General features: G+C 40.1%; 1 protein-coding gene across 2 annotated transcripts in view; it reads left to right on the forward strand.

The window, feature by feature from the left end:
- The first annotated feature begins 10,286 nt into the window (after positions 1–10,286).
- RASEF (RAS and EF-hand domain containing) overlaps positions 10,287–13,905 on the forward strand; it is a 61,197-nt gene continuing 57,578 nt past the window's right edge. For both annotated transcript variants that reach the window (XM_079790667.1, XM_079790666.1), the window contains exon 1: positions 10,287–11,031. In XM_079790667.1, the coding sequence (XP_079646793.1) occupies positions 10,595–11,031 (437 nt within the window). In that variant the 5' untranslated portion in view covers positions 10,287–10,594. The remainder of the gene's footprint in view (positions 11,032–13,905) is intronic.

The following is a 13,905-nucleotide window of genomic DNA, read 5'->3' on the forward strand; positions in this document are numbered from 1 at the left end:
TTATGACTTCAAATAACAGGGAATGTATTAGTTCCTTTGTACTATAGAATTCATAAAACAGTTCTGAAAAAAAAAACTTGGAAAAACTTAAGTGAAATACCTTTCAGTTATTTTGGCCCTGTCCTAGAAATACTGTTGACTAGAATTATATAAACTGGCGAAAGAAAAACATTTTGAGACTTATCCGAGTTGAAGTGACCACTTTAGGTGTCAAAGTATTTCAAAAACAATTTCATTGGTCCTAGTCCACTTGGTGAAATGTGAGGGTTTTCATTGAAATCTAAGAGGTTTGTCATGAACTAATATTTTATGAAGTGGGGGAGTGTATACACCAAATGGGGCAAATATATAGAACACAAACTTCTATGTGGAACCCTGGGACATATTAGGTTTCAAAACCAACAAGACAATGGAACAATTTGAAGAAATGCAGTTTGCCAATTGTAAATTTCTTATAAAAAATAACTAATAATTTATTACTGGAAAACAGGCATTGAGAGCTTAAATGACATAATGAAATCTACATTGTTTTAAAAAATCATCTCAAAAGGCATGGCATTCTCAACAAATGTGTTGGTGGGCAAAGAAATCTGTCTTCTACCTCTCATTGTATGGTACAAATGTGACCTCTTATTTTTTAAAAGCTAGCTTCCATTTTATTCACCCATCTTCTGTAACACTAAAGACTTGCAAATTAAAATATACATGTAACATTAGAAGCCTTGATTCTGTATTTCCAATTACTACATTACTAAGAAATTAGTGTCCTAGTTCATTGCTAAGCTGAGACCTCCAGGGTATTGGCTATTTGAGTATCTCACCCTTTGAATACTGACTTCGCTAATGCTTTCCAGAGGGATAGGAATGGTTTTAGAATTTTATAGATATCTTTCTGATTGATCTAGTTTGACTCATTTTGCACTCTGGTAACAGGAGCTTTCATCTTTTTTAGTTTAAAAAAGATATTAATATTTTATCATCTCATATTATAGAATTGAGAACAACTTTCTTGCCACATAGAAATGTACAATTCAACATTATTTTGGATGAATATAAATGTATCTCTGATCTAACAATGCACATATTGCATTCCCTGGAGCTAAAAGTAATTTTTGAGTGTTTGAGATAAAATGCATTGGCTTCCCTAGGAAGAAATCCGTTGTGGCCTTAGAACATGATCTGTCTATTGTTAGAATATAAATTTATATTTGGGAATATGAAGTTGAGTGTGTCCTAAGCAGTTATAAAATAATTAGTAAAGTAATGACAGGAAATATTGACATAATTATCATTCCAATATTACCAACATTAAAATGCACATAACTGCCTAATTATTGTTTATAATTTTTATAATTTATAAATCCTGCCTACTTTCAAAAAGGCTTTGCGAATATAATAGAATCAGGGGCATAGAAAGGGAGTGGACTGACAATTCTCGGGGGAAAAGGGGAGTGGGGGGTGCAGGAAGAGACTGGACAAAAAGCGTACACCTATGGATGAGGACAATGGGGGGGAGGTAAGGGCAGAGGGTGAGGTAGGAACCTGGTGGAGGGGAGCTATGGGGGAAAAAAAGAGGAACAATTGTAATAATCTGAACAATAAAGATTTATTAAATTTAAAAAAAACTGGAAAAAAAATAAAGTTAAAAACAAACATGTACACATATAGCTGAGCAATTCAAAATTATACCAAAAAAGTTTGATTGGAAGCCAAGTAGAGAAAGAATAGAAATGGAATTGAGATCAAACTGAGTCCCACAGTTTAACACTAAATATAAGTTTGGAACTGCTGGCAGAGAGGGCAAAATGAGATAAACTCAGTCCTTTCTGTTTTCTAAAAGGAAGTCTGATAATTATTCATGAAAGGCAAAGTTAACACATTCTAAGAAGAATTTATCATAGGGTTCTTCTAAAATACAGAGAAACTGAAAAATTTAACAATCAGAAAAAACTGGACAAGATTGTGGTCAGTCAGTATTCTCTTACTTTTCAAAATATTAAATAAGTTGCCATTAATAGAATCTCCACATCCTTCCTTCATCCTACTACCATTTCCTTGTGATGACTTCATTTTTTCCCCTGTAAGTTGAATTACTGTTTTTACTGGGTTTGAAAAATTTTTAGAGGCACTGAAGGTAGAGGATTGGTTTGAAAATGAGGAGATTCTTGTCTAATGCATTAAGTTAACTTATGCTATGAGATGAGAAAAGCATGTGTTTCCCTCACTTCTTCATATACAGTAAAGCAGGGTTGGTAACTTTTTCTGTAAAGGGCCAATGAAAAAATATATTAGGCTTTGCAGGTTATATATCTGTTGCAACTACTCAGCTATAGCATGAAAGTGAATGGGCCTGACTGTGTTTCTATAAAGCTTTATTTATAAACAGTGAGTATCTCTCTCATAGGGCCCAACACCCTTTACCTTTGGAATACAGCTGGTCTTTATTTCATATATTCTCATCATTCACTCACTAACATGACAAACTTAAAAAATATTCTTGTTATTCTCAAGTTTGATGTGGCCTTTCTCATTTGAGAAACAAAGTATTAGTCAAAGTAATTTTAAAGGCTTTTCATACATTGATCACACTAAGAATCTAGGCTCAACTGTATTCCCTCCATATAATCTGGTCTTTTCTTTTTTTTAGATTGAAGATTCTCCATCTTTATGGCTGTAGCCTCACTTCTGACCTGTTCAAAGTAAAAGAAACTTACAAAAGAGTTGAGATATTTCATGACATTTCTGCCCTTACCTGCTAACATTTTTACAAAAACAGAATTTTTAGAAACAAGGACTTTGAAAAATATACTTAGTTAAATATGGCCAGAAATTTCCCCAATTAAAATTAGGTATAAATTATTTTTGAATTTAGATAGAGATAGGTAATGAAGTAATAATTGCATGTGAAATTTTGTCATTTGTTTACCCAAACAATGCATTTTGGATGCCAAATTACCTTCCCCCCAATAATGATAAAGTGAAAAAGCCAACATTTTAAATATTGGTATTTTCTTGCTTATTTGTATTATTAGTTTAATGGATTTAAACTTTTTCCTAAGATTACTACTTGGTACATTGTAATCTACTTTTCTTCAGTCACTCAATGTATTCTGAAAGAAAAATAAGTCAGATGACTCTGGAAGGAATGTTTTCTCTTTTACACCCTTGCACCGTGGTTTTATATGTTCTACCACAATGTCAAATGTGTTGATTTCTTCAAGGTTGACAAGGGTGTGAAAACCTAGAACTCTCTTACACTGCTGGTTGGAGTGCAAAATTTCAATCACTTTGGAAAGCACTAAGTTGCTTCTGAAGTTAAACATATACCTACTGGGCTACCCAACAATCTCACTATTAGGAATTTACCCAAGACACATATGTTCCCTGGAAGAAAGATATGAACAGGAACATTATAGCAGCTTTATTCATAATAGCCCAAACCTGGAAATACTCCAAACATCAATCAACAAAGTTATGGATAAACACATTGTAATATGTACAATGTAATCCTACTCATTACTAGAAAGGAATGAATTACTGAAATATACAACAATATGAATTAACCGAAAAAGCAAAAGAAGGCAGGCATGGAAAAGGACATCCAGTATGATTCTCCTTACATGAAACTGTAAAAGACACAATCACATTAAATCTTCACCCTTAGGTCGTAGCCACGGGAATCACTCTCAATATGCTAGCTACTTCAGGGCCAGTAGAAGTATCTCACTCCAATCTGGCGGGACAGAGTCTTATATAGGATAATGGCATCACAAGAGTGAATGTCCCAGCATATTCACAGGTCCTGCTCACTTGGAAAAAGGGAGAGGGATTATACAGAGCATGTACACCAAGGGGCAGGAATTTGGGGGCCACTGTAAGGTCATTCTGCTTATTGGAATTGGCTGTTTTTAATTGTCCAGAAGTTAAACTGGGATCAATCTATTTTCACTGGACTCAATTTCTGTCTCCACTTTCTGCATATACAATAAAACTAGAGGCCCAATGCACAAAATTTGTGCAAGAGGCTCTGCCCTCACAGCCGCGGTGGCTTGCTTTGGCCCTCGCAGCCCTGGAAGGTCATCCGGAAGGACATTCGGCTGTCTGGTCTAATTAGCATATTACACTTTTATTATTATAGATTCACTAGAGGCCTGATGCACAAAATTCATGCAAGGGGCTAGGCCCCCACCACTGTGTTGGCCACCTCTGCCTTGGCCCCCGCCCACTGCGGCTTCATCCGGAAGGTGGTCCAGAAGGACGTCTGGTCTAATTAGCATATTATGCTTTTATTATTATACATAGTTTTTTCTTAACTGAGAGGAGCAAGGTGTATAAGACACAGTTTGCTAATGTGGGAAAATGATATATGAGCTTTGCTTACATAATGGGTTCAAAGGTTTGAAACAACACTTCTCACTCAGTGCTGTTACTGAATGCCTACTGTGCTCTGGTTTGCCAATTGGTGTTTGCTACTGTTTGGAGCATTTTAGAGATATGTAAGTTTTTACAATGAAAGATTTACCAGAGTTTGATAGCTGCCAACACGGAGACACAACAATGCTGTATATTGATTACAAATGCAATATGCAATCAAAAAGGAAGTTCAACTGGGTCTATAATGCTGTATCTTAAAAATAAACAGATAAAAATATAATAAAATGTTCACATTTGCTAACTCCAGGTATGGGTACATGGGTGCCATATTATTCTTTTCTCTCTTATCATAGCTACATAAAAAGCAAGTAAATCACTATGATGTAAATTTGCCAACACATTCTTCTCTGTAAAATCTTCAAGTTTTTTCCTATAATTTCCCTTAGGGGCAGTAAGCCATGAGTAGATATCATGAGAAAACTGAGACTCAAGCTGTTGCAGGGGTGCATATGTTTGAGAGAGTTCCTGAACCTACTAATTGGTCCCTCAGTGATAATGCCATTACTTGGATATATCTCGTTTCACCCTAACAGGCTTATCGGATCTTTCTGAGACAGAGTAACTAAAATGTTAAGTCAGGCTCTGAGGATGGTGGTGGTACCAAAGGAAATCCTATAGGGTAGATTACAACAGGCTTCCATTAAAAGCCTCTCCCACCAGGTGAAGAGGAGGTTAAGGGGTGGTGCTCATTCCCTACTAAAGGAAATTGGTCCGATTTATGATGTAGTAGCAAGGGATAATTTCTCATGACTCATCACTCTAGTCAGTGTCTAACATCTGGTTTCCCAAAGTATGTTCTCAAGAGCACTTACTCTGTGGAAAGCCCACAGAAGTAGAAACAAAACCAAAACAAAGCTAAAAATTAAAAGCTTCCACGTAAAAAACATTTAGGGACGATCAGATTGAAATAGTTTTCTTTATCTCATTCAAGAAGGAATACAGTAGGATTCTTTTCCAGATGTATCTGTGTTTTGGAAATGTATTTGATCATAAAACTCTTTTCAATATTGTTTCACTATTTTGAGAAACACACTCTAAAAAGATTATCTCTGATTTTTAAAATTCTGGAGCAGCCATAGAAAAGCTGATCTTTCTAAAAGTCATGCTGATAAATGTAGGCAAGCTCTCCTTACTTACCAAATGATTTGCTCTCAAAGGCTGCTCTGTTATCTCTGATTCCTGGCTAGCTGTTTCTGGATGCTGAAATAGTAAAGAAATGTCTGCTATGTCTTTCTTCTCCTCTTTTCCCTCTATTTCTTAAAAAAATGAGAGACAGATTATATAACCTTGGCCTTCCCCTGGGTATATTGTTGGGTACATTCAAAAGCATTCCTTAGTTCCTTGTGAATGGCTTTGTAGAGGCACCTCATGTTTTAGTTAAATAGGGAGTTCCTTACTCTTTCTAAAAATCAACTTCTATTTTCTCACGGATTTACATGAAAACTTCAGATGGACAGTCAATATGCATTTGTGCCTAACAAATGTCTTCAGTGTCCTCCCTACATTTCCCCAATCTTGTCTGCAACTGCTTAATGATATGTAAATGAACATTTAAAAATACAAAATGCAAACCAATATTTATGGGACTCCTTTGGGAATCTTTTTATAAGCTGAAGATTCCTTTCAAAATGTGAGTGATTCCTCAATAGAACAGACTAGGAAGTCCAGAAATAAACTCAAACACATATAGGAATTTAGTACATGCTAAAGATGGTATTAAAATCCATGAGGAAGATAGTGTTGAATAAATGGTGTTGAGACAAACTAGGTAGAAATCCAGAAACAAAGTGAAGTTGAATCTACAATTCACACCTGACTCAAAATTAATTCTAGATGGATCAAAGTTTTAACTGGAAAAATAAAACCATGGAAAAGACTTGAAAAAAATACACACAAAAAAGCATTCCTTTGGCCTGTTATTGAGCTGACATACACACTAAGTAACATTCTTGTTAGTGATAAGTCACAATGAAATAATAGAAACTTTGATAGGAAAAGCAGTATCCAACTCTTCTACCAAGGCTGGGAAATGATTTAGGTAGAAGAGAGAAAAGCTAAGAGATGTTTTATATTTACATTTTGTCATGACAGTAAGGAGCTATAAAGTGAATTATGTGATCAATTATGTTATCCTTGGGGGACAGTAGTAGCTCTGATGGAGACGAAAGGGAGAGATGTTTGATATATAAGATGGGATTAGGTTGTAGAGGACTTGGATGAAGAGCTTACCCTTGGTTCTCTTTTACTGGGACACCTCTGGGGGTTTATGAGAAGTGGATCTTTCTAAAAGTCATGCTGATAAATGTAGGCAATCTCTCCTTACTTACCAGATGATTGGTAAGGTCCTCAATCGCCACACTATTTACATTTTTGGCTGGATAGTTCTTTGTTACAACAGGCTGGCCCTGTGCACCATAGGATGTTTAGCAGCATCCCTGGCCTCTGCCTACTAGATGCTTGTAGCATCTCCCTCCTTTCAAACCGTGATAACCAAACTGTTCCCAGATATTGCCAAATGTATCATGGGAACAGGATTACCACGGAATGAGAACCATTGATCTCTAGAATGACAGAATAATTAGTATTTAAGAAAGACTGTCTAGCTGTGGTTGTGTAGAATGAATAGGAGGTCGGCAGGACAGGAACCTGAGAGAATGTATTAGAGGCTGACCCATACCTGAGGTATGGTATAATGTTATAGTAAGGGCCTCCAATAAACTACGCCTCCCTGTATCCATGACCTTGTAGTCAGTCTCCTCTTTGATGTAGGACCTGGCATGTAACTTGCTTTGATCAGTGAAATATCACCAAACAGGACACAGGCCGAGGCTTGAAAAGCATCTGTGCATTCGGGCTTTATCAGCACACTGCTGCCCCATGACAAGACCCGTGCCAGCCTTGTGAAGACCTGGCCCCGTGGAGACTGTATCCCGTAGTGTTGCCATAGACATCGTTGCCTTAAACATCATTGCCAAAATAATTTCTGCTACAAACTTTTTCACTGCAGAAGTAATTGTCAGTGAGGCAATTTCATCATTAGAGAGAAAGTAAGTGGTTCACAGTTTGGTTTCATTTCTCCATTGACAAAATTCTCAGAGTGCTCCCAATTTTATGTTATATAAATCTTAGCCAGATTGCATACTGTACTGGAAAATAATAACATATCAGTTTTTGCAAGCCCTTTGTTGAATACAGTCACCTCTCCCACCCATAAAAACAGAAAGTTTACTAAGCAATGGCAAATATAAAATAGACAGCTGCTCATTTATAACCGTCTTCAAGAGCATTACTGATTCTTTAGTTGGAAATTGATACCTCTCTTACTGAAGGAAGACATTTTAGGGAAAAAGAGAAAAAGTTTGATGCCTGACAAGGAGACAAATCAACAAGTGCCCCCCGCCCCCAAAGAAAGTATAATACTATGAACAAAAGACTTCAATGCTAATATATTTTCATTTTTGCAATCGTCTTCTGAATTTTGTTAATTTTTCATGCTTCATTATGTCTTTTTTAATGTCCCTCTTTTATTTCTGTTCTTTTATCTTTTTTATAGCCAAATTGCTTTACAGCCACTTAATTATGTGGCTAAAATGCTTACAGCAAAGATGTTTACAATGATACTACCTAGAACCCCAGAAAACACATGGTCCAGCTAACAATGAGCACCAACTTCTAGACACATGAGCTAGGTCCTCTAAGACCATACAGCCACAATTAAGCCGCCATGGCTACATGACCCCAGGCAAGCCAGCAGAAAAGCCATCTCCCTGAGCCCTGCCCCAGTTCATGACAATGGAATTATGAACACATATGGTGGTGGTGGTTTTAAATCACTGTTTGTTATGCAGTGATAGGTAACTGTTACATTAGGGCTGGAGTAGGTTAATTTCTGTGGAAATGAGATGTGTACACAAGAAATTTGGAATAACCTATGTTTATTGATGACTCTTCAATGAAGGGGTTTGGGGAAAGGGCAAAACGGGTCAAAGAATATAAGAATTTAGAAATTAGTGCAAATTCAGAGTGAGTTCAGGAATGGAGTTGCATGAGCAGTCTCTAAGAAAGCACTTCTGCCTCAGCACTTAAAAATATTAACTCATTTATTTTGGAAAGCAGATATTTATTCATTGCTAACAGTATAATGATAGTAATATTTCAAAGATTCAGTTTTATAAGTATATTTGTACAGCTTTAAAGGCATTACAAGCTATCCACTTTTTACTTTATATGGAAAATCAATCTTTAGCATAAACAGGAAAGCACATACACTCAAAATCAATAACAATTTATATTGCACTAATGGTGAAATTCATTTCAATGTATTAGCTGTCCACTTGTATAGAACTATATCCACTTAGCGATTAGGTTGCTAAGACCTAAGACCGGGCTTCTCATAATGGACCGGTTAAATTTATAGATGGAGATTACCAGTGGTATTTACAACTTGGCAGGTGCTTGCGAGTGTTGACTGTGTTTATTGTATTGTTCAAGAAGAAACAGTTCCTCAGAAGTTTAGCACTTAGCTCTATGTTTAGGAACACTAGCCTGAAGAAATGTGTCAGTCAAGTCCCCTACTTTATTTTATTATATTTTTAAAAATCAAAGTAATCAGCAATAAAGAGAATCCAGAATGAGGTAAAATGAAAACACAGTCATAACTAAAAGAAATGATAGTAAAGAAAGTCTAAAAAGTGGAGGGAACATATAATGTGAACAAAGTGGAAATAACCCAAATGCATTTTCTCAGGCTGTAGGAATCCCGGAAAGGAACAGATGCTACAGAAGTCATATGACAGAGTGAAGGTCTCTCATAAATGGAAAGACAAGATTTATTTTTATTTTTTTGTTAATCCTCACCCGAGGCTATATTTTTCATTGATTTTTAGAGAGAGTGGAAGGGAGGGGGAGAAACAGAGAAACCTAGATATGAGAGAGACACATCAACTGGTTGCCTCCGGCACAGGCCCCACTGGGAAGCCGGCTCAAGCCTGCAACTGAGGCACATGCCCTTGACCAGACTTGAACCCACCACCCTTCAGTCTATGGGCCAGCAAAACTGGCTAGGGCAAGAACAACTTTTTAAAAGAATCAAAATGAAGTAATTTTAAAGATCTTGTACCTATAAAACAGTCAGTATAAAGAAACAATAGCCTTGTTGAAATAAGTGTTTAAGATCAAAGGGGAACATACATTCAGATATATCATTTCCATAGATTTTTTTTAAGAAAAGCTACCCCAGTCTGGTAAACATTGCTGCCTACCAAGGATTTAGGTTATTAATTTTCACTCAGGTTAAGGAGACAAGGAGTGAGAAAAATTATTTGGATGTGGGAATCTGGAATAACTATACGATTTCTATTGCGTATTAACTAGTTGGACTTTAATGTTGGACGGGCATGGGTTAAGGAGAGCCAGTAAAATCAGAGAATGGGGTCTTCTGGTCAACCTCACACCTTGGTTTGTAAGAAAACATGTATATACAGAAGTTTACCAATTTTCCAGAATTAGAAGATAATAAAATACACATAACATTAATCATCTGGAACCCTAACCCTACCTTCCTTTTCCCTTTCTGTCCAGTTAGTTCGCTTCCCATGGTCATGCCAGCAACCTATCTGTGGGGGAGCTAAGTTCTTGGTTTTACCCCAGCAAGAATTTACGTCGAAGGGCCTGGCAAACGCTCCTGTCGCACCCCCAGTTCCAGCGGGGTCCCTAATTCCAAGAGCCCCAAATCGATGCTCTTGCCAGATCCCCACAAGGAAAGGAAAGCACCGCCAGGCGCCCGAAGGCGTGGGAACCAGAGCCGGGCGCTCCTCCTCTCCGGCTGGGCGGAGCCGGTCCCGCCAGGAAAGTGGCAGGTGCCTGCGCGCCTGGACCTCAGTCTCTGGCGGACTCTCCCGCGCGGTGCGCGCAGCCAGGAGCGCACTTGCCGGGCTCCCGGGCCCGCGGGGGGCCCACAGGGATCCGTGCGCGGGACCTGGGACAGTGTGGGAGTGCGCCGCCCGGACGTTCCGCAGGTGGCAGAACCAGCCGGGCGAGCCCAGCTCAGCGCGACTCCCGGCGGCAGCGGGTGGCCCCGGACTTCCCGCTTTCGCCGCAGTCAGGGCGCGCGGGACGCCCGTCGCGTCCCGAAGCTCCCTAGGCCACCCCGTCGGGCGGGATGGAGGCGGAAGGGGACCGGGAGGAGCTGGCCCGCCTGCGCTCCGTCTTCGCCGCCTGCGACGCGAACCGCTCGGGGCGCCTGGAGCGCGAGGAGTTCAGCGCGCTGTGCGCCGAGCTGCGCGTGCGGCCGGCGGACGCCGAGGCCGTGTTCCAGCGGCTGGACTCGGACCGCGACGGCGCCATCACATTCCAGGAGTTCGCGCGCGGCTTCCGCGGGGCCCATCTGGGGGGCCGGCGCCGGGGCTGCGGGCTGCGGGCGGGGCCCGCTCTGTCCGAGTCCCAGGCGGGGTCCGACTCCGGGGACAGTGAGGAGGACGAGGACGACCAGGACACGGCAGCGGAGGTGCTGGCGGCCCCACGGGGCTCGGCTGGCCCCGGCCCCGCCTGGCGGGACTTCCAGGCGCGACTCGGGGAGGAGGCCAAGTTCATCCCCAGGTGCGTGTCTGGGTTGGAAGGCGGGAGGTACAAATGGTGCTCGCTGTGCAGGCTCACTGAACCCTCTCTTCTTTGTGCGTTGCTTTTCTCCATTGACTAACTTTTCCAAGACCGCGATCCCCTGAGAGTTAAGGAAAGGGAATGCATTCAGAATAAAGGTGTGGAGGAGAAAGTTCTAAATGCCCACTTCGGAGCCCTGCGAAAGGTGCTTTGTGAATTACAGGGCCCAGAGTGAACTCCTGTGTCCAGAGATTCTTCCAGGACATGGGCGAGGAGCGCAGGCTCCCCAGTGCCACCTGGTTATGTCATCTGCTGGAGGACTTCCGGGAGCTGGAGCAGCGGTGACCCGGGCCCTTGGCCAATTGGGTCTTTGCTAAAGCAGTTTGTGCATGTGTTGTTTTCCTACTACTACATAGAAAAAGAGACCTTATTGGGCATTTATATTGCTGGACACATATAGGTATTTTATAGAGTTCATCTGTTTAAGTTTCAGAATAACATTGGGGAGAGGGTAGACTTTCTTTTTTTCCACGGATGAAGAAACTTAGACCCAGAAATGTATGCCTATACAATGTCAAGGGACTTGCACAGTTAATAAAAGAGCAGGGATTTGATCCCAGATGTTGTGAATTGAAAAACTTTCTTTATATACAACAGAATAAAATGATAAGATTATACAATAAATTCTTTACTCCTATGACTGACTCCAACAGAAATAACATAATATAAAGTTACTAACTTAATTCTTAGCAGGAAAGGGGATGCCTGTTGGTTCAGGGCAGGGAGGGAACGCTGCACGTGTTTTTTGGTTTGGGATTCATTTGCTCTGTCTCTGCCTGGTGTCACCGTGTGTCTCTGGCAGCTGCTGTCACTTCTTCCTCAGGCACTGCAAACATGTGAATGTTGTAACATGGTGGTTTGCTTTCTGCTTAGACTTCAGTTGAAATTTTATGGAGCTCTGGCTGTCATTATTAAGAAAGTCTGAAATGCCTCATGTTGGTTGGCGGTTCCCATATCTGAGACATAAGACTCAGAAAAGGAAAAACCCCGGGGAGACAGGCAGCGGTGGCATGGCTCACCTATTCACAGGTTAGACTTGCGGGCCAAGGAGTCCTCACTTCCGCCTCCTCCCAAAGTCTCTCTGCAGTTTGGAAAGTATAGGGAACACTGGATGGAGAGTGACTCACTGCCGTCTAAGAGGGATTGTGTGGAGAAAGGGTGTGATACTCATCTTTTCTAGTATTTGCAAATGAATTAAAATGCAGTGTCTCCACCAGGGATATAGAAAATTTAGACATTGCTATAAACTCTACTCTTTGAATCATCTTTCCTTTTGTCACTTGGTTTGGGGCCAGCAAATTAAAATGGTAACCACTTTAGGAATAAGGAAGAGTGAGTTCACATCATATTATTTTTATGTATATATGTACACGCACATATGAATCTACTTTTCGCAGTTGTCAGGTCTCAGCAGCAGTTGTTTGACACTTAACCCTTAAGTAATTAAAACGAGCTTCCTAGGATAGTGTACAAACCAGAGCTTATTATTATTGATGATACTATTATTATGTTATGTTTCAAACTCTTCAAAGTTAATTAAATTTAATGGCCACCAGTGTCACCTGGTAGACTCGTGTGTCCTAAGCCCCACCCCCTTCTATGGGAGATAAACAAGTACAATATTTACCTTCCTGTACTTGTTTAAGTGGAAAAGAACTGAACAGAGCTGCTTCATCTGATTGTTACCATGGCAGCCATAACTGTTTTGGTAAATTGGATTACTTCTAGTCCACTTCCTCATACAGCTGTTCTTCTTCCCTTCCTCTCATCCAAATGTGATAAAAGTCTTTTGTTATTGATAATGCCATTGCCATTATTTCAGCCAAATAAATTCTGCTAACATTACTGAGTGTCTGTTTTGGGCTAGATACTATCTTAGGTCCTGTCCTAGGTCCCTGCAGACAAAGAGAAGGACAAGATGTAGTGCATACCTTCACGAAGTTCATAGTGTGGGTGAAACATTTTTCAAAAATTTTCTCAAAGACCATTTAAAGGCAAGAGAGTTATTTGCGGGAACCTCCATATATTGTAGACACAGCTTGACAGACTTCTGCAAGCAGGAGCTTTCTTTGAAGTCTTGAGTTCTCTTTTTAAAAAAATTAGGTATTTGGTCATTTTACTCCATAATGTAGTGGAGCTGCTTTTAATATAAAACATTATGTTTTCTTCCAAGGGCAAATTGTCTTTCTGGAAGGGCGTGCTAGTTCATCTGGGGGCTTTGTTTCCCTCCTGGTACTCTCATCCCCCCCCCCCCTCTGGTATGCTGTTCCATGCCGGTGGGGGTGGTAGAGGAGATATTCATATACAGTTGGAGGAGAACAAATACCAGATATAAGAATGGTTGGGTAGGCCAGTATGGCTCAGTGGTTGAGCATCAACCTATGAACCAGGAGGTCACAGTTCGATTCCTGGTCAGGGCACATGCCAGGGTTTTGGGTTCGATCTCCAGAGGGGGGTATGTAGGAGGCAGCCAATCGATGATTCTCTCTCATCTTTGATGTTTCTGTCTCTCCCTCTCTCTTCCAATCTGAAATCAATAAAAATATATTAAAAATAAAAAGCATGTTTGGTTTTTGTAGAGGCAAAACATGGCAATGATTTTCATTTCAAAGTTTATTCAAGCTCTTAGATCAAAATATTAAGCAAATTTGGCTTAAACTCTCCTGTCATCAGTTACCGTGATATTAGAGAGAAAATAATACTGCATTGTGAAAGGATGAAAATGGTCTCTGCGATGTGTCAACACCTTCTTAAGTTCTTTTCCTCTTAGAAAACTGAGGTCTCCTTCCCTTCAAGGATGGGGGAGGGAGGTTT

This window comes from Cnephaeus nilssonii, assembly GCF_951640355.1.
Source record: "Cnephaeus nilssonii genome assembly, chromosome: 14".
Classification (NCBI taxonomy): Eukaryota; Metazoa; Chordata; class Mammalia; order Chiroptera; family Vespertilionidae; genus Cnephaeus; species Cnephaeus nilssonii.